This window comes from Myripristis murdjan, chromosome 22 (genome assembly GCF_902150065.1).
Source record: "Myripristis murdjan chromosome 22, fMyrMur1.1, whole genome shotgun sequence".
In the NCBI taxonomy this organism is placed as follows: domain Eukaryota; kingdom Metazoa; phylum Chordata; class Actinopteri; order Holocentriformes; family Holocentridae; genus Myripristis; species Myripristis murdjan.
The window spans coordinates 4,661,075-4,679,884 of record NC_044001.1 but is presented as its reverse complement, the minus strand read 5'-3'; the positions used below and the strand labels follow the sequence as shown (position 1 = coordinate 4,679,884).

At 41.6% G+C, this 18,810-nt stretch overlaps 1 protein-coding gene across 2 annotated transcripts in view; it reads left to right on the top strand.

Annotated features, from left to right (window-relative positions):
* The window catches only part of brf1a (BRF1 general transcription factor IIIB subunit a), a 128,309-nt gene that overhangs the window by 6,867 nt on the left and 102,632 nt on the right, over positions 1–18,810 (top strand). For both annotated transcript variants that reach the window (XM_030082024.1, XM_030082025.1), the window contains exon 4: positions 12,641–12,814. In XM_030082024.1, the coding sequence (XP_029937884.1) occupies positions 12,641–12,814 (174 nt within the window). The remainder of the gene's footprint in view (positions 1–12,640; positions 12,815–18,810) is intronic.

Sequence of the window (18,810 nt, the reverse complement as noted above, 5' to 3'; positions counted from 1 at the left end):
GGCATTTTAAAACTTTTTCATATTCTGGATCCCTGAGTGGACTTCCAGTGAGCTGCAGACGCCAATTTGAGGTGATTTGCCCTGTAAGGACCTTTAAGTCAAGGGATATTTTGCTTTGTGAAAAGTTTTTAAAAACAAAAAATCTGATATCAGTCCAGCATCACTGACCAGATGATTAAAAATATCACAAATATCATCAGAATCAGAAATACTTAATTGAATTGGGTAATAATGATAAGTAGTAGTTTTGAAATTTAAAAAAAAAAAAAAAAAAATATATATATATATATATATATATATATATATATATATTTTTTTTTTTTTTAAGGTTTCTTTTGTTATTAATTCCCAGATTTTTTAAAATTTTTTAAATTCAATTATTTTATTTTATAATTTATTTTTTGGGGAATAATTTTCTGTTCTGTTAAAGTGATCTGTTTTCTGCATTGTAACAGTTTCTAGTTACAGTGAAATTAAACTGTTTGTCGTTTTGCTCGGCGCCCGCGGGCCCCGGGCCCCCACACTGGCGTCGCTGCTCCCGTGAGCAGAGCGGAGCCGACAGTCACAATATTTCTTGTTAAGCGCCGTCGGACGGGGATAATGTGCAGTTTGTTCATTTACAGTGAAATCAGGCTGTTCCTCGTTCTGCCGGGGGCCCTGCGCGCGTCCCGGGACCCCACGATCACCAACACAGATGTCGAAATAAATCGACGTCGGTTCTCGAGAAACAAACGGGTGATTGGCCGAGTGCGCGCGGCTCGACGCCAGAAAGCAGCGAGGAGGAGCGAGGAGGAGCGAGGAGGAGCGAGGAGGAGCGAGGAGGAGCGAGGAGGAGCGAGGAGGAGTGAAGTGTTTGTCAGGTCGGATTAAGACGCTCAGCAGCTGCTTGGCTCGGCGAGCGGCGCCGGCGTCTCCTCGCTCCGAGCCGCAGGGAGGAGAGGCTGCGTAACGCCGAGTCACCGAGCTGTCAGGCTGCAGCAGACGCTGAGTAATGACACAGCATGTGGACACAGGTGTGTGTGTGTGTGTGTGTGTGTGTGTGTGTGTGTGTGTGTGTGTGTGAGAAAGATAGAGAGAGATCAATGAGGGAATACTGGTGTGTGTGTGACTACGTGCACACTCACACACACCACATGTTTATACACACACACACACACACACAAACACACACACACACATACTTCTGTTAGTTTGTGTGCTAGTGTGTGTTTGTGTGTGTGTATTTGACTAGATATACTATTGCAGTGTTTGTGTGTGTGTGTTTGTGTGTGTGTGTGTGTGTATGAATACATGGATGGAGGCTTTGTGTGTGTGTGTGTGTGTGTGTGTGTGAATACATGGATGGAGGCTTTGTGTGTGTGTGTATGTGTGTGTGTGTGTGTACTTAGATGGGGAATGGTTTTAGTCATGCTCTGTCTGTGTGTTGACTGTGTGTGTGGGGGAATAACTTTGTCGTGTTTGTGTGTGTGTGTGTGTGTGTGTGTGTGTAGGCAGATTTACAGCGGTCTGTGGCTCTGAGTCTGAGAGCGTTGCTAAGGGAGCAGCTCTTCCTCTTCCTCCTCTTCCTCTTCTTCTTCTTCTTCCTTTTTTTTCTTCTTCTTCTCTCTAAACTTCCCCAGCGACTGTCTGCACCGCTGACTGATTCATGTCTCGAAGCAGCCAAGCAACTCAACACCACACACACACACACACACACACACACACACCATGGCAGCATAGCAAAAGTCCCATATTAAATTTGGCAGATGCACATTTCTCACCAGTGATGTGTTTATCCAAAGTGTGTGTGGCGTACACGCGATGGTTGCACTTGGCAAGATTTTTTGGTAAAAACACTCGTGCTGAAACGATTAGGCAATTAATTGATCAGCCAATCAACAGGAGATTAATCATCAGTAGTTTTTATTATTAATTAATTAATTAATTAATTAATTTTTCTGTGTGGGTGAAGGGTATAAAAGCACAAATGCATAAAAAAAGTGTTGTTTTGTCCATTAAGAACAAAAAAGGATACATGAAATTTGTACAAAATGCTAAGATCTGGATGTAATGACTGAATTTCCTGACACAATAAAGTATAAAAAAAAAAAAAAAATCATTAGTAGTTTTGCTAACTGTTTTTTTTGGTTTTAGTCACTTATCAAGTAAAAATCACCAAACCTGCTCAGATTGTCTTCCTCTCCTCCGTTCATGTAATTATAAAATTAATACGTATGATCACTCCCCACGGGACCTGAAGTAAATGATTAAGCAAGTCGTTGGAAAAAAATGATCAACAGATTAATCAGCAACGAAAATAATCAGCATTTGTCCAAGCGTCAACACCAAAAAAACAAAACAGAGCTCTTCCGGCGTAATCAGTGAGGCCCAAAGCGCCGAGGGGTCGCGGTGAAATACATGAAATGTGTTTTTATGTCCTTATTTCGTGATTGAGTCCAAGTTTCACACATCATACCAGCAGGATGGAGGTTTGGCGTGTTTACAAAAAAAAAAAAAAGAAATTAATAACAGTCACCATGTACGTAGACGCCGACATATCTGTGATAGGCTGATATCCAGTGATGGGAGTAACGGCGTTACAAAGTAACTGCGTTACTAACGGCGTTACTTTTATCAGTAACGAGTAATCAAAGAAATTACTGTTTCCCCCGTTAAAACGCCGTTACCGTTACTGACAATAAAATGTGCCGTTATTTGCCGTTACTTACTACTAATAATTATTATTATTATTTTACTATCCTGTTCGAAAAATGTGCGTCTTGTGGAGAAAAAGCGGTGTGTCAATTTTCAAACCGGTCGACTTTGCAGTTTTTCGTAACTTATCAACATGCATGGAGAATGACTCAGCACAAATTAGGAGAATCGTCTGTGTTCTCCGACAGCAGAGCGGATAGTTTCGCCGCCTGTCGTACAGAAGACCACAGGTTCAATTCCCCATCTGGACTAACTGACATAACTACTTTAAACTGTAATGAATTACTTTTTCAAAGTAAAGTGCCCAACACTGACAATGATAGATGAAATTTGACAGCAATGTCCACACTGCAACAGCAACGCAAAAATATGTGCATTAAGAAGAGGATTTAAGAAAAGAAAAAAGTAATCATAAAAATTACTTTCCCCAGTAATTGAATTACTCTTCTGCAGCAGTAATTGAGTAGTAATCAAAATTACTTTTTTACAGAAGTAATTAGTAATTGTAACTTATTAGTTTTGTGAGTAATTGGTCCCAACACTGCTCCCCACGGGACCTGAAGTAAATGATTAAGCAAGTCGTTGGAAAAAAATGATCAACAGATTAATCAGCAACGAAAATAATCAGCATTTGTCCAAGCGTCAACACCAAAGAACAAAACAGAGCTCTTCCGGCGTAATCAGTGAGGCTGACATTTCTTTCCTCCAAAGCACCGAGGGATCGCGGCCTCTGGTTTTAACATGAAATACATGAAATGTGTTTTTATGCCATTTATGTATATTTCAGTTAGTTAAGTTTTACGCATCATACCAGCAGGATGGAGGTTTGGTGTGTTTACAAAAAAAAAAAAAGAAATTAATAACAGCGCAGATCAGTCACCATCAGACGCCAATATATCTGTGATTGTCTGATATCGGCCAATAATATCGATCAGGCTCGATCACAAACATCTAGACAAGGTTTCAAAATGCTCTTCAAAACAAAATGTCGTTGTCAGCACGAGATGTACTGGGGCTGACGTTTGCTGAACAAGTTGGACATTATTTAGAAATCTAAATATGAGTTCGATAATATTCTTACATTTCATGGTTTTTATACGTTATACTTGAAGACTGATTGACAGCAAAGAAAGAAAGAAAGAGTTGTATGTGATGCAAACACAGATAAAAACATTATTTTCAAGACTGTGTTAAGCCTAAAGAAAGATTTCTAATAACAATATCTAATCACTCAATTTCTTCTTTAGATGAAAGTTTACAGTCAAAATATTAAGGCGATCTTGCAGGGAGGTCCAGTGCAGAGTGTCAGATGTATGTGTTTACTCCTCTGTTATAGTCAAGCAAACCAAAGATGATTTTTTTTTCCACCGGAGTTTCTCTAATTAGGCCTCTAATTAGCTGTGGGATGACGCTGGCTGGTCTGTGGGTGATGAAGTCCTTCAGAGGCAGAGGCTGCTGCCATAACAAACTTGCAGCGTGTCGAGGCCTCTGACAGCGCTGTGATGATGCAGCCCTCCTCCTCCTCCTCTTCCTCCTCCTCCTCTGAACCGCACCGACTGTCTGCATGAGCTCATATAAATAGACACCGGATAGATGCTTCAGATCCTGCGTTTGGGCACAACCCGCTGCTTCAAGGCGTCCCGGTTTGTTCCTGTAAATGTTGTGAGGTGCTATTTACTCAGCTCTTCCTATTAAGAAGCCAGTCGCTGTTTTCTGGCTTGAGCAGAGGAGTCCAGACAAAATAAATAAATAAATAAATAAATAAAAAGGACAGGAAACACTACTTTTTCTTATTTTTTTGAGCCCTAATTACAGCTGCTGCACTCCTAACAGCACCGAGACGCTGCTCTACTTATGATCTGTGACAAATTGGGTGAGAAACCAACTTTTTTTTTTTTTTTGGTCCATCCCAAACTTTGCCAGCCACTTTCACTCCTGAACAAGGAAACTAGAAAAGCCCCTCAAATGATGTCTGGTTTCCCACCAGAGCGGCTCGCAGCGCGGACAAACAGAGGAAGACGAAGCACAACAACTACAACTACAACAACAACAACAACAACGCTCGCTCGGAGAAAAAAAAAAAAAAAAAAAAAACGGTGCAGCATCAAGCCAAAAAAATAAAGCTTTGTCAAGTCGGATGCTTCTTTATTATCTCTGGGAGGGAAACTCAGGTGGTGGCAGCATCTGCTTTCAAAAAGGAAAAAAGTTTGCAAGCGCAGAAATTTACCCAGGGAGAGAGAAACACAGAATGGAAATGTTCAACCCGTAAAAAGCTGTGAACCAACTTTTCAGCTGGCGGAGCTGCACAAACAACACCATCTCTCTGGCTCATTATAAGGCAATGCGATATAAAGCCACTGCAACATACAACTCAGTGTCCACCTGCACAGTCCAATGCAGTTCAGTGCAACATAAATTCTGCCTTTTAATAAAGTTTATAATGTTCAGTTTTTGTTGCAGAATGTGTAAATTTAATTCTGTTTATTATTACTGAGGATGTAGTTTGCAGAGGTCTTATACTGGACTACATTATACTGAGAGCTGTTTCCAATTTTTTGTCCTCCTTATTGATATACAATGATGGGGGACAGAATAGTGGAAACAGATGTCAGTAAAATACAGTCCTGTCCAACAGCAGCACAAACTATGAGCTCAATGCCAAACATAGAAGTGAATGAACACCTCTGTTACTGTGACAGAAAGAAAAGCTGAGCATTATAGGCAGCAGGACAGGAAACTTCATGGCACAACAGCTGGATTGGATTGGATTAGATTGTGCAGGTGGAGCTGATAAAGTGGCTGTTCATTGTCTTGCTGTGTTGGGAAAACTCCTTGTAGCATTACTGTTAGCAAGTCTGCATCGATGTGGGATTGTAGTGCGGCTGAGTGAAAAATGATGTTGACCTGAAGAAACGGCTCTGGAGGCGGAAGTGAAGTCGGTGCGCAAACAGACGGTGGTTTTATTAACCAAAAACAACAATCAAACAGAGAGGAGGCAGAAGAAGTCCCGGGAAAACTACGAAGGAGCAAACAAACAAACAAACAAACAAACAAAAATGAAATAAGAGGCACATACAGCCTCACAGCGAGCTGCTCTCACACTCAACATAACCTGACTCTATGTTCCCCGCCTGGTCCACCCTGATTGGACGAAACCATCACTTTGGGAAAAGAGAGAAATCCCCACTGACATTTAGACCAACATTTAAACACCAACAGTATGTTAAGGGAAGCAACTCTGAACTCTTCCCCCCTTGAATGAATTTTAGGATTGAAGGTTGACGTTGCTTTGGCTGTCTTTGACATCCAGACTTTTATTTTGAAGCAGCGCAAACCTGGAAATCATTTAATAAAGGTTATAATGTATGGAGCTTCACCAAAAGAACAGACAGTGACAGTCACAGCGCACAAATAATGCAAAACCATCCTTACACTTAATAACACAACACAGAGGTAAACAGAGAACATGAGCCAAACAAACAATGAACTGGACTAAGGAGATGTCCGCTGCCCAAAAGCATGCTGGGAAACTCGTTGGTCAGAGAGACAGGAGTTCGCCACAACAGTTTTTTCACAGCAGGATTTCTTTTGATTTTCAGAGTGCAGAGACGAGTGGGTTTCCTAAAACTATAGCATTTTAATAAGCAGGACGTTCACTCATTTTGTATTTCTTGATGATTAAAATCCAACGATTCATAACAAACAAAAAAATCGGGTTTCAGCCACGCCCTCTTTCCTCCAAATCCGAATCCATTTTTTTTTTTTGCCCCAAAACAAATACAAATACAAACACAAATAGCACACACCTCGAGACACTAGTAAATAGAAAATCATAAAGAGCAAACATCAGTGTTAAGACACTCTGCACAGACAGGCACATAAACCCAGTTAAAGAAAAGCTGTTTCATTTCTTGTCTTTTTGATTAAATTAGCAAGAAACCAACTAATTAATGGCTCCAACGTGGCCCAGGTGTCCTGACTCGGCCTGACGAGCCTGATGGGATTTGGACCCTTTTCACAGCCTCAGACCCCTTTTTTAAATTAAACGTATCAATACCATCATGGGAAGAAAAATCCTCTATTAAAAGGAAAAAGTCCTGCGTTTTCTCAGTAAAATGGAATTCAGTGTGAAAAGCAAGAGAATTGACTTGGTGTCCATCTCTGTTAAACGGTCACCAAAAACCATTAATCAGTCGAAACATTACTTTTAAATAATTTATTACCACCTAAAGTAATTTACAGGCTTCCGGCCCGGCGTTAAAGTCTTTTTGGCACGAGGGGTTGCCAGTTAATTTGTTGGTTAATGCGGCCCGAACGCCGTCCGTTTAATTGATCAGCGGTCGGCTGAAGCGTCCTGGACTCGTCGACCGGGCCGTGACTGTAATTAGATCTGGAACAGTGACCGCCTCCATCGGCCAATCAGGTTTAATTATTCAATTAAACCGTGTAATAAACCACGATTAGCATCTCTGAATTGCCGTGACCGACTGCCGGAGTGGCCCGTCCGTCTGCTCCGAGCGTCCGTTTGAACCGAAAGACGATTTTATTTTATTTTTCTGGCTTTTCTCCTTTATTCGATCGTCAGGGACGGGCGAAGGGCTCAGAGCAAGCGAGGTGAGCAGGATAAAATCAACCAAAAACACTAAATTAAGGTGCAGGATTAACGAGAATTAAGATGGTTTTTTTTTCATGTCATCTTGAATATCATTACCACAAATTACCATAAAATATTGTGATATTATTTTAAGTCTATATCACCCACCCCTAGTTGGAGTTCACATCACTGTACCACTTAATTAAATGTAATTTTTTTTTCAAGTACGATTTTGGCTTCTACAATTATGAAAACAAAATAATTGAGATAAAATTTTAAAAAGGAAGTTTGCGAGCACAGAAATGTTTCCAGAGAGAGAAAGAACTTGTGAACCAAACAGTTTTTTAAGCCTAAGAGCTACAAAAACCAACACTACGTCTCTGCCTCATGATAAGTCATTGAGATGTAAAGCTGCCGTACAGCTGTGCCGCGTTTCCGATTCGCAGCGACGCTCTCGTTGTGTCCCGTGTCGTAAATCCAGCGCACCCTTTTCCTTTTGCAGCTGTGCGCCTTCGCTCCTCCCTGAAAGCCCAAATCCACCCTCAGCCTCAGACCCGTTTATATTTAACGTTAAAGGTTAAAAAGACAAATTAAAAAAAGTTAAATAAATACACGATGTATCTAAATGATTGTAATCTCAGTATTATTTTCCTCTGCTGTTTAAAATTTTCATACTTCTGTTTAAATTGTTCATATTTCTATTTTTTTATATTCCTTGTTTATAGTGTTTGTATTGCTTACTGCTATTTATCATCTGTGTATACTGTATATTTCTTCTAAATTTGCACATTGACCTACATCTATGCACATTTTATACACCTATGCACACGGTTTTTTGCACATTGTTTTTTGCACACTGTTGTACCCAGATCTCTAGTGTGTTGGACTTAGATCTTATTCTTTATTTTTTATTTATTTAATCTTGTAATCTGTGGATACTGCTGAAAAACTGCGAATTTCCTTCGGGATGAATAAAGTATCCATCTATCTATCTGTCTGTTGATCTCAGTATTGATCTCAGTATTGATCTCAGTATTGACCAAAACAGTTGTGATTGGCTGATGATGATGATTTTTGCCATAACCAAGCAGCCAGAGTCAGTGTTTCTTTGCTGAGTGTCATATTTTAAAATCTGTTCTGTTTGTTTGGACCAGCGTGACGTTCGGTCCCGTATCTGAAGCTCTGTAGCTGCTAGAGATGTGGAGCCAAAGCCTGTTCTCAGTTTTTATGGGCACTGAGTCGAGTTAAAGCGGTGTGAAATCAGTAGGAGCCGGGGAAGCCCCTAACCACAGTTTGGGCCTCATACCAAGCGCCATAACCGTAAACAAGGAGCGCCGGAGGGAAAACCAGCGTTGCCACGGGGACGGTTGTTAGGGAGGCCGAGTCGAACCTCAGGAAGTCCCACGCGTTCGGTTTGGGCCTGAAACTGAAGAACCGTAGCGGTCAGAGACGTGGAACCGGGTCCTGTTAGGGGGGGGCGGGGGTCCTCTCTGGGGCCGCCGAGGTGATTTTTAGCGGTCAGAAGCTGACAGGACCTCAGGAGGCGACTGACCGGGCGAGGCGGGCCGAAGAGGTCGTGAAGCGTCCCGGCACAGCAGGAACCTCATGGAAAAGTAGTTCTCACAGTGTAGTTGTACTAACCAGCCACCATTAACGAAAACTGACCAAATAAGAAAAACCAGGCATGAAGAGACGTTTCCACCGACTGAAATAAAAATGGAAATGAGGCTTTACCAAAACAAACAAACTGAAACTAAAACACAAAAATTATTGAGAAAACATCTTCAGTTTTCATGTTTGTCAGTTTATTTGGTCGTTTATCCGTCCTAAGTGTCATAATCAGTGTTGGGACCAATTACTCACAAAACTAATAACAATTACTAATTACTTCTGTAAAAAAGTAATTTTCATTACTACTCAGTTACTGCTGCAGAAGAGTAATTCAGTTACTGGGGAAAGTAATTTTTATTATTACTTTTTTTCTTTTCTTAAATCCTCTTATTAATGCACATATTTTTGCGTTGCTGTTGCAGTGTGGACATTGCTGTCAAATTTCATCTGTCATTGTCAGTGTTGGCCACGTTACTTTGAAAAAGTAATTCATTATAGTTTAAAGTAGTTATGCCAGCTTGTCCAGGTGGGGAATTGAACCCCCGGTCTTCTGTACGGCAGGCGGAGATGCTATCCGCTCTGCCCGTCGGTGAACACAGACGATTCTTCTAATTTGTGCTGAGTCATTCTCCATGCATGTTGATAAGTTACGAAAAACTGCAAAGTCCGACCGATTTGAAAATGGACACACCGCTTTTTCTCCACAAGACGCACATTTTTTGAATAGGATAATAAAACAATAATAATTATTAGTAGTAAGTAACGGCGCATTTTATTGTCAGTAACGGTAACGGCGTTTTAACGGGGGAAACAGTAATTTCTTTGATTACTCGTTACTGATAAAAGTAACGCCGTTTCTTTGTAATGCCGTTACTCCCATCACTGGTCATAATACTCTCTTAAAAACAGTCTGATGTTTTGTTGAGTTTTTATTACACATCACTTTTCTGACCTTTTTTGATTCTCACGACAAACACCGCATTATCAAAAAAAAAACAAAAAAAACAAAAACAAAACTGAAACTGATGAAAACTAAGCATTTTCCAAAGAAAATCAAACTAGCCAACCTGCTTTAAAAGCTTATGAAAACTTAAATGGTAAACAAAGTCAAACAAAATGAGAATAAAATCAAATCAAGAGTATAAATCAGTAATAACCTCGCTAACAGCAGCTGGTGTGATTTTAGTGACAATAACAGCAGAAACAACGATGATGGACGAGTCAGCGTGCCTCTGCGGGAAACACACCGGTTTCCAGTTGTGTGTGTTATTCTGAAGAATCTGTTAATCAGCTGTTAACACAAAGTGAGTGTCACAGGAAGTGTGTGACTCACCGCTGGGAGACACACACACACACACACACACTCACACACCTTGAGAGAATTATATGACTGTGTGTGTAGCCGGCAGTTGGGTGGTCTGGTGGTTTGGGAGGGCATCCCGTAACACAGAGGATCCCACACACACACACACACACACACACACACACACACACACACCTCCTACCAGCAAGATGGGTGCAAAATAAACAAAACCATTGTTTACAGTTGCATGTTGATTTTTTTTTTTTTAATATAATATTTTTAATAATCCTTAAATCATACAGCGTTGGCTTTAGTGGAGTGTGTAGTTTAATACAGAGCGCCTGCTGTTGTCAAAAATAGTCGGGACATTAATACAAAACGCAAAAAAAAAGAAGTAAGTCTTTAATTTTCTCAGAACAGTAATAGACAATAATAGACAATAAAAGACAATAAACAATAATAACCGGTTGATGATCGTAAGCAGTCAGGATTATTGTTTTAAACATGACTGAGAATCCCCTCGTAAAATGACAACTGATGGATTCCCGTAAAGTCTGAGTCTTGGCTGGGTTTTGCGGTGACTGTGTGTGTGACTGTGTGTGTGTGTGTGTGTGTGTTTGTGTGTGTGTTTGTGTGTCACGTCGACATTTAAATCTCTTGTGTTGAAATCCACAAACTGTGAAATAAAACACGATGACGCTCAGCAGGATGACCTCAGCTCATTGAGTGAGGTTCCTCTCACATTCCCAGACGTCGTGTTCAGTTCACTGGGTCAGACACATCTGGCTCTGTGTGTGTGTGTGTGTGTGATGACGTGCTCAGACACACACACACACTCATACACACACACAAACATGTGTCTGCTGGTGTATCTAATAACAGACTGTGCAGTTTTATCTTTGGATCTTGGTTCTCCACTCTCTATTAGACTAGAACTGGTTTGTGTGTGTGGGTGTGTGTGTGGGTGTGTGTGTGTGTGTGTGTGTGTGTGTGTGTGTGTGTGTGTGTGCCTTGCAACATATTTGTGCAGGCTTGTGCATGCACATCTGCTTTTGCTCACCTGTGAGTAATTAAATGCTTCTCTCCATGGAAAAGTCAGATGTTTGCATGTATGCACTGACTGGATTTATTCATGTACTCTGTGTGTGTGTGTGTGTGTGTGTGTGCTGCTGTGTTCTTAGGTCAGACTGATACATTTAGTTGATATTTGCCATTAAATATCAGGTAGTATGTGTTTCTGATGTGGGTTTTTGTCTGAAAAACTCCAACAGGCGTTTTTATTGTTTGACATGTAATTTATTTAATAATTCAGTTTTGTTGTTCTGTAAATAACTTCTTCATTCAAAGCCCCCATGCACTCTGAACTTGATTCCACCATAAAGAACCTGAAAAACTGACCGTTTTAGCGTCCGATGATGGTCTGCTGCTCATTTCAAATCACAAATTGCAGTTTGGTAAATATCTGACCTGCGACACTTTTGGCTTCAGGCTGCCGGTGTGGGGAAAAAAATTAACGCCGAGTAGACAAAACTCTGTTTTTTCCTCCGGAGGGGAAGCCAAAACTGCATGCAGCAGTATTTGCTTAAAGGAATACTCCATACCACTACCCAGTGTATCATCTGTATCTGAAATACACGTCTTGGAATGAACAACAACAACAAAAACAACCAAAAATTTTTTTAAAAAAAAAGTTGTTTTAGGAGAATTTAGATGGTGGAGCTATAAAATCCAATTTCAAATGTGTATTTCAAATCCACATGAAACACTGTGTCAATAAAACAGCTTTGGAGATGCTGTAAAGTTTATTTTTTCACTTTGACAGAGCTAGGCTAATGACTCCCATAGGCTTCAAGTCTTTATGCTAAGCTAACAGTGAATGCTACCCACAGTAACTGAACCAGTGGATGCACAGAGGAGAAAATGGTGTCAAACATTTTGTCTCAGTCTGTGGAAGTCGGGGAAAAAAGAGTATTTAGCCCAAAACATTGGAGTATTCCTATAAGCGGTAAATAAACACTGTTGTAATGATTCAGTTCTTAACTGTAAACAATAAAAAGTGATTTGTTTTGTGCCGTCTTGGTGCTCGACGTCACTTAAACTGAAATCAGAGAAACTGGAGCTCTGAATTGAAAAAGTTCCTTGAATTTCCAATTTGTTATTCAGAACTGGATGGCTCTTCATTTTTTTTTCTCCCACAAGTTGGAGATCGTTTTAATGACGTTTGGATTGAAATTAACGCGGCATAAATGCCCTTAAAAAAATTTTCAGGGACTGGATTGTTGTGGATTTTATGTTGAAAATGGTCACATTTAAAGATACTAAGCATGTTCATTAAAAAAATAGCTTCTGTATTTGTGTCAGCCCTCATAAACCCAAACTGAAGTGTGTATGTGCACTGACATGCAGGTGTGTGTGTGTGTGTGTGTGTGTGTCTCCAGGGAAACAGCAGATCAACACGCTCGGTCACCAGCTGAAGATGAACCAGCACTGTCTGAACACGGCCTTCAACTTCTACAAGATGGCTCTGAACAAACACCTGACGCGCGGCCGCAAGTCGTCGCACGTCATCGCCGCCTGCCTCTACCTCGTCTGCCGCACCGAGGGAACGCCACGTATCCTGCCCGCTGTCGTTTTTCTGCCTTTCTCGAAAACATGTCCTCTCTTTTCTAGCGACCATCAACGGGCAAACTCAGGTCAGTCAGTCAGAGTCGAGACGCTTCACTCCCCTCAAGCCAAACTCGATCACAATCAAACACAGAAGTTGCAGCTCCCATGATGCTTTCCTCCTATTTTTTTTTTTCTGCTTGAAATTTAATTGATGGAAAAAAATTGCACATACTAATAATAATAATAACTAATAATAATAATAATAATAATAATAATAATAATAATACAACTTTATTTGTATAGCACCTTTCATACAAGAATTGCAGCTCAAAGTGCTTCACAATAAAAAGCATTAAATAAAACATTAAAAAGAATAAAACACAGCGCAGGGTGGAATTAAAAAGAAAAGGCTAAAAATTGAAATAAAATTTGAAATAAAACAAAAGATGCAAATAAAAAAAAAAAGACAGCATGTTGATTAATTGTATTTCACTTTTCAAATCTACAGGTACAAAATGCTTCATGACAAAGTACAAGTACGGAATAAAACATGAAAACAAGGTTTAAAAATAAATAAATAAATAGTAAAGTCTGTATTAAATGAATCTAAACCCCCGGCGAGGCGTTTACGGGCTCGCTGACAGGAGGAGAGTTTAGTTGTGCCAGCTGTGAATTGATCTGCGAACGACCGCTTTGCATTTTGGCTCGCCCGTCAAGGTGTTGCATCGACTTTTCCTTGTTTTTCTCTCTTTGTCTTCGACAGACTCTTTAACAGCGATTACCGAGTACTTTTAGAAATCCTTTATCGAGTTGGAAATTGTTTTTTTTTTTTCACCCTGCGGTCGTGGCGCAGCGTCAGTGGAGCGGTTAAGTGTCTTTCTGAAGGACTTTATTAACCTGCCACTTCAGTTTAAAAGTTAGCAGGCGTTCAGGAGAGGCTGGTCGTGTCACCGGTGACTCAGCTGTCACCCCGCATGCGAACTGTGTGTGTTTACACGTAATTAGACGTTAGTACAAAGTGGAAAATCACTTTGAAGAAGGAGCTGATCAAAGAGCAGCTCTCCTTTTTGGAGGTTCTCCTCGCGGGCAACACTTTTTGTCTGATCAAATGCTTAATCGCCTAAACTAAAAGTTCAGCGCCGGTTCATGCAAAGTTGCAGGTTAAATCTGCATAACTTTGTCTTAAACTGATCAGGGACGACACATCAAAGTGTTGAGTGCACTTCCCAAGCGCGGCGCGTCGGCGAGCGGCGTGCAAGGTTGTCTGTCTCCGCGTTTCTGAGCGTTTCATAATCTGCAAACCCGCCGCTGTTGGAGTCAGGAGCGATGTGTCACCGTCAGGATAATGGGCCTTTTAGGTTCATCCTTTCCCCAGCAGCGGGGCGTCGCTCGGTTTTTGCCTGGTTGTTGTGCAGCGCGCTCGATGTGCCGTCGTGGGTTTGTTCCTGACTCACTGCCTCTGAGGATGATTGTGTTGCGTAACGGCCGTCGGAGCGGAGCAGGGCAGCCAGGATAGCTTTACCTAATGAAAAAGGAGCGAGGACGGTGCTGTGCCCTGCCGCGGCATTGTTTACTGGCCTCTTGTGTGTGTGTGTGTGTGTGTGTGTGCATGAGCGAGGCCCGGTTTAAAAATAGCCGTGCTCACTTCCTCTTCCACAGCTGGGTAAGTCTGTCGCAGGGGGAAATCGGGACGAAGACGAGGGGAGCAGGAGAGCAGAGCACCGAAAGAAAACAAAGTCTAATTGGGCTTTTATTTAACGAGGAGCAGCTGGATGAGACGTCCACCTTTAGACTGCAGACAGACGGAGCGTCCATCTGCCGTGGCCTCCTTCTTTCATTCTGTCTCTTTATGTCCCTCCAACCTTTGATCCTCCTTTCTGTCACTGCCTCACTACTTCCTTCCTTCCCTTTTCCCGTTCCTCTTTTCTCCAGAGAGGGAAGTCATTTGTAAAACTAGTGTGTAGGTCTGGAGACAGAACAAGTCATGAGAAACTAAAATGAGCCAAATCAAAACCTGTTACCCTACCTCAGACTGTCATACATCAGGTGATCATACATCTAACAGCCCAACACTGCAAAAACTCAAAATCTTACCAAGATTATTTGTCTTATTTCAAGTCAAAAATGTCTTATTTCTAGTCAAAATATCTCATTACACTTAAAATAAGACATGATCACCTCAGAAGTAACTTGTTTTTAGACAATTTTCACTTGTTTCAAGTGAATTTTCACTTGAAACAAGTGAAAATTGTCTAAAAACAAGTTACTTCTGAGGTGATCATGTCTTATTTTAAGTGTAATGAGATATTTTGATTAGTAATAAGACATTTTTGACTTGAAATAAGACAAATAATCTTGGCAAGATTTTGCATTTTTGCAGTGAATGAATGAATGAATGAATGAATGAATGAGGTGCTGCTGACAGAAACTCTTCAGCTCCGTTCGCTCTGGAACAGCAGCATCGTCTTCCTGTTTTGTGCCGTAAAGCAATCCTGACGAATCCTAAATTAAGACCATCAAGACGTGCGGCTCCGACAACGTCCAGATGTTTCCACCGACCTTCCCCCAACATCTGTATCCGCCCTGCAGCCGCGTAAACACTCGCTAGCTGCCCGTGGTTCGCTGCGGATTCATCACGTCGGTCCAGTGATTCTTGTTCGACACATTTTGTTGACGTTAACGTCCGTTCCATCGCAGCTGACCGTCTCCAAGGACTTTAAGGGCCCTATCTTGCGCCAGACTCCCTAAACCCGCTATTTGCGGATTTAGGATTTAGGAAGAGGCGTTCCCCCGTAAAAGTTGCTATCTTGTGCACCTCCCGCTATCCGCAAAACACCTGCGCTACCCGCTATATTATGCATAGGCGTGTTTTGGGCGTTACAGTTAAACCAATCAGTGTGCCAGGTGCCATTGCCTTTAAGGGCAGGCTGCGCTATCCTAAATCCTAAACCCGCGATGGAGAGAGGGAGGTAGATTTTCTCAGGGCTTCTACTGAGGCTAAAGCAAGTTGGCTTTATATATATATATATACATATGATATATTATATTATAGGCGAGTTAATTCGGGAGGTGGAGCCACATGTGTCCAAGTGGACGTGTCACAAGGTTGTACTGATTGAGTAAAATCCCCGGGCCACACCACACACACACAAGAGGCAGAGGTGGAACTATGTGTAAACTAATTTATTGACAAGGTAGATTGGGCAAATAAAATATTAAAAATAAAAATATAGCACAGCTGCTGGCTTATGATAAAACAATAAAACGTGCTGGCGTAAGTGTCCAATTAAAACAGTCTTTCCTCTAAACAGTCTATATGAGTAATATACTCAGTCCATTCCGGCGGCGTCCCGGTATCAGTCCAACCGTGTGCGTGGCGAGGCTCCGTCGGGGCGCGCATTGAAGCCGCCTGGGCGCGCTCTAGTAACAGCCCAAAGTGTGCGCAAGATAGCAACTTTAGGGATAGCGCATGAAACACGCCCACGGACACACCGCCAGGCGCAAATGACGGAGTCGGCATAAGGGATAGCGGGTAGCGGGTGGTGCAAGATACCGTTTAGGGATAGCGGAAGTTCCTAAATCCGCAATTTGCGGGTAGCGGGTAGTGGCAGCGGAAGGCGGGTGGCACAAGATAGGGCCCTAAATGTCCGCATGTTTACAACAAACAAAAACTGGACGACCCGACTTGATCCTCATAACGGGCAAGAAGATATTCCTCAAAAACCCAGAGGGGCAACGGGGGAAAAAAGGGAAAGAAATCTTGAGAAGGCCAGGTGGACAAATGACCAAGAGCAATGCTTTTAATTAGAATATTATTAGAATATCATTAGAATATCATCAGAGTATCATCAGTATTGTGCCTGGTGGTTCCTATAGACAGCTCCAAAGTGCTGATCTATGGGTTTTGATTGGCAGGCAGCATTGACTTATGCTGTTGCACATGAAGGATAGTAGTTTTTAGAGAGTCATGATCAAGCATACTGCTCTGTTTTCCCAGATAAGAAGAAGAAAAAAAGTTTTTTCCTGGTTTTGAATCCCACATTACAGTAAAGTGATATGTTTTCTGAACTGTTCGTGCTGTTCTAATATTTGCCTTTAACCTTTCAGTCATTATGTAGGCATCACTGATGATTATTTAGCAAAAATCTCATTGTGGAAATATTTGAATAGTCATCCCCACAGTGCTGTCAGTATTGAGCTGTTTGGTCAGAAATATCATGATGTTTGAGGGTTAAATTGGGCATTTATAAAGTGCTTTAAATATCGAGATATATATTGTGTATTGTGATGTAGCCTAAAAATACTGTGATATTATTTATAGGCCAAGCTAGCATCACAGTCACCTGCCTTGGTCTTGTTTCTTGTTTTTTAGTTTTTGGCCGAGGAGACGCTGTCGAGGCCAGCGGAGCCTCTCTGATGCTCTGGTTTGTTTAACGTCATTACAGCAAAATCCAAATTAAAGCGGCAACTGTTTATTTTGTAACACCTTTGAAAAGCGTGTGCCTCGGAGCGTTTTCCGCTCGAGTCTCCTCGTCGAGCCGGGAAAATCAAAGGCGAGGCAAAAGTCAAACTCAGGTCTCTGGATATGGAAAAGTTAAAAAAAAAAAAAAAAAAAAGTCTTACTCATTTTAGTTAGTCATCTTACATTGTCCTTGACCGACCTTCCTCCCAAATAAGAAGTAAGGAGCTTTTTTTGTGTGTTTTGCTTTTCTGAAGTGAAACCAGATGTGTTGAAGGACTTGCTGTCGTTTATTTTCCTGATTAAGGCAGTTGTCTTTAATCTCCAGACAGTGTGTGTGTGTGTGTCTGTGTCTGTGTTTGTGTGTGTGTGTGTGTGTGTCCTGGGATTATCTTTTCCATTTCATCTGCGCTGCTGCTAATTCCATTGTGAGGCCTTTTTATTTTTTTGGTAATCCGCTCTGGCAGCCTGGAGACAGGTGCACCTGTCGCCACGGAGACCGCCGTGTCCGAGCGGGCTGGTCACCAGGAGGATGGGGTGTCCGGAGGCGGATGGAGCAGACGTACACGTGTGTGTCTGTGTGTGTGTGTGTGTGTGTGTGTGTGAGAGAGAGAGAGTGAGCTGAGGTCAGAGCGGGGGCGGGCGACAGCTCCGTCAGTATATTTAGCCGAGCTGTGTGGTCAGAGGTGACGGCTCGGTGTCACTCTGCGTTTCCTCTCACACCTGCCCGGCCCGCTCGCGTTCCACTTGTTTTATTTGATTGTTAACAAGCCAGCCGTGTCCACATGCACACGCCGAACATCGTAACAACCTGCGCCACATATTCATTTTCATTTTATTTGTGAGGAAACAGGCTTGAGGGCAACTGTTTCCCCTCATTTAATGTTGTTGAGAGGTGACAAGCGGGCTAAATTCAGACTCTAATGCTAAATACATGGGATCAAGTTGACTAGTCATTTATTTTTTCTCATCATCCTTGTTTTAAAGGAATACTTAAAAGTTTTTTACGGCTTACCCAGACTGAGACAAGACGTTTCATACCATTTTCACCTCTGTACGTCCAGTGGTTCAGTTCCCCTAGGTAGCATTTCATGTTAGCTTAGCATAAAGACTTGAAGTCTATAGGAGTCGTTAGCCTGGCTCCATAAAACCCACAGCAGCTCCAAAGCTATCGTATTTACACAGTGGATCATGTGGATTTGAAAGACACGTCAGCAAGTGTTTAGAGCAGACAGCAGAAAAAGATTCATGAACCAGATACAGATTGAACTGTTGAGGCGTTAGAGTGGCAAAATTTAAATGTATTTATATCGAAATGTGGTAGATTGTTACTTAAAGGTTATTGAAGGCAATTTACAACATGCCACAGCTGCTGTTGTAGTTCCTGTTCATTCAGCAATAGACTTGGATAATTGTTGGCAGTGTCTGTGTGGTGAAAGGGAAACCCTGTTTTACAATTTCAAGTTTTAAAACCCACTTCCTGCTAAAATAAAAATCTGAATATTAAATGAACTAACAGGAATGATGTGAAGTCAAATCTGA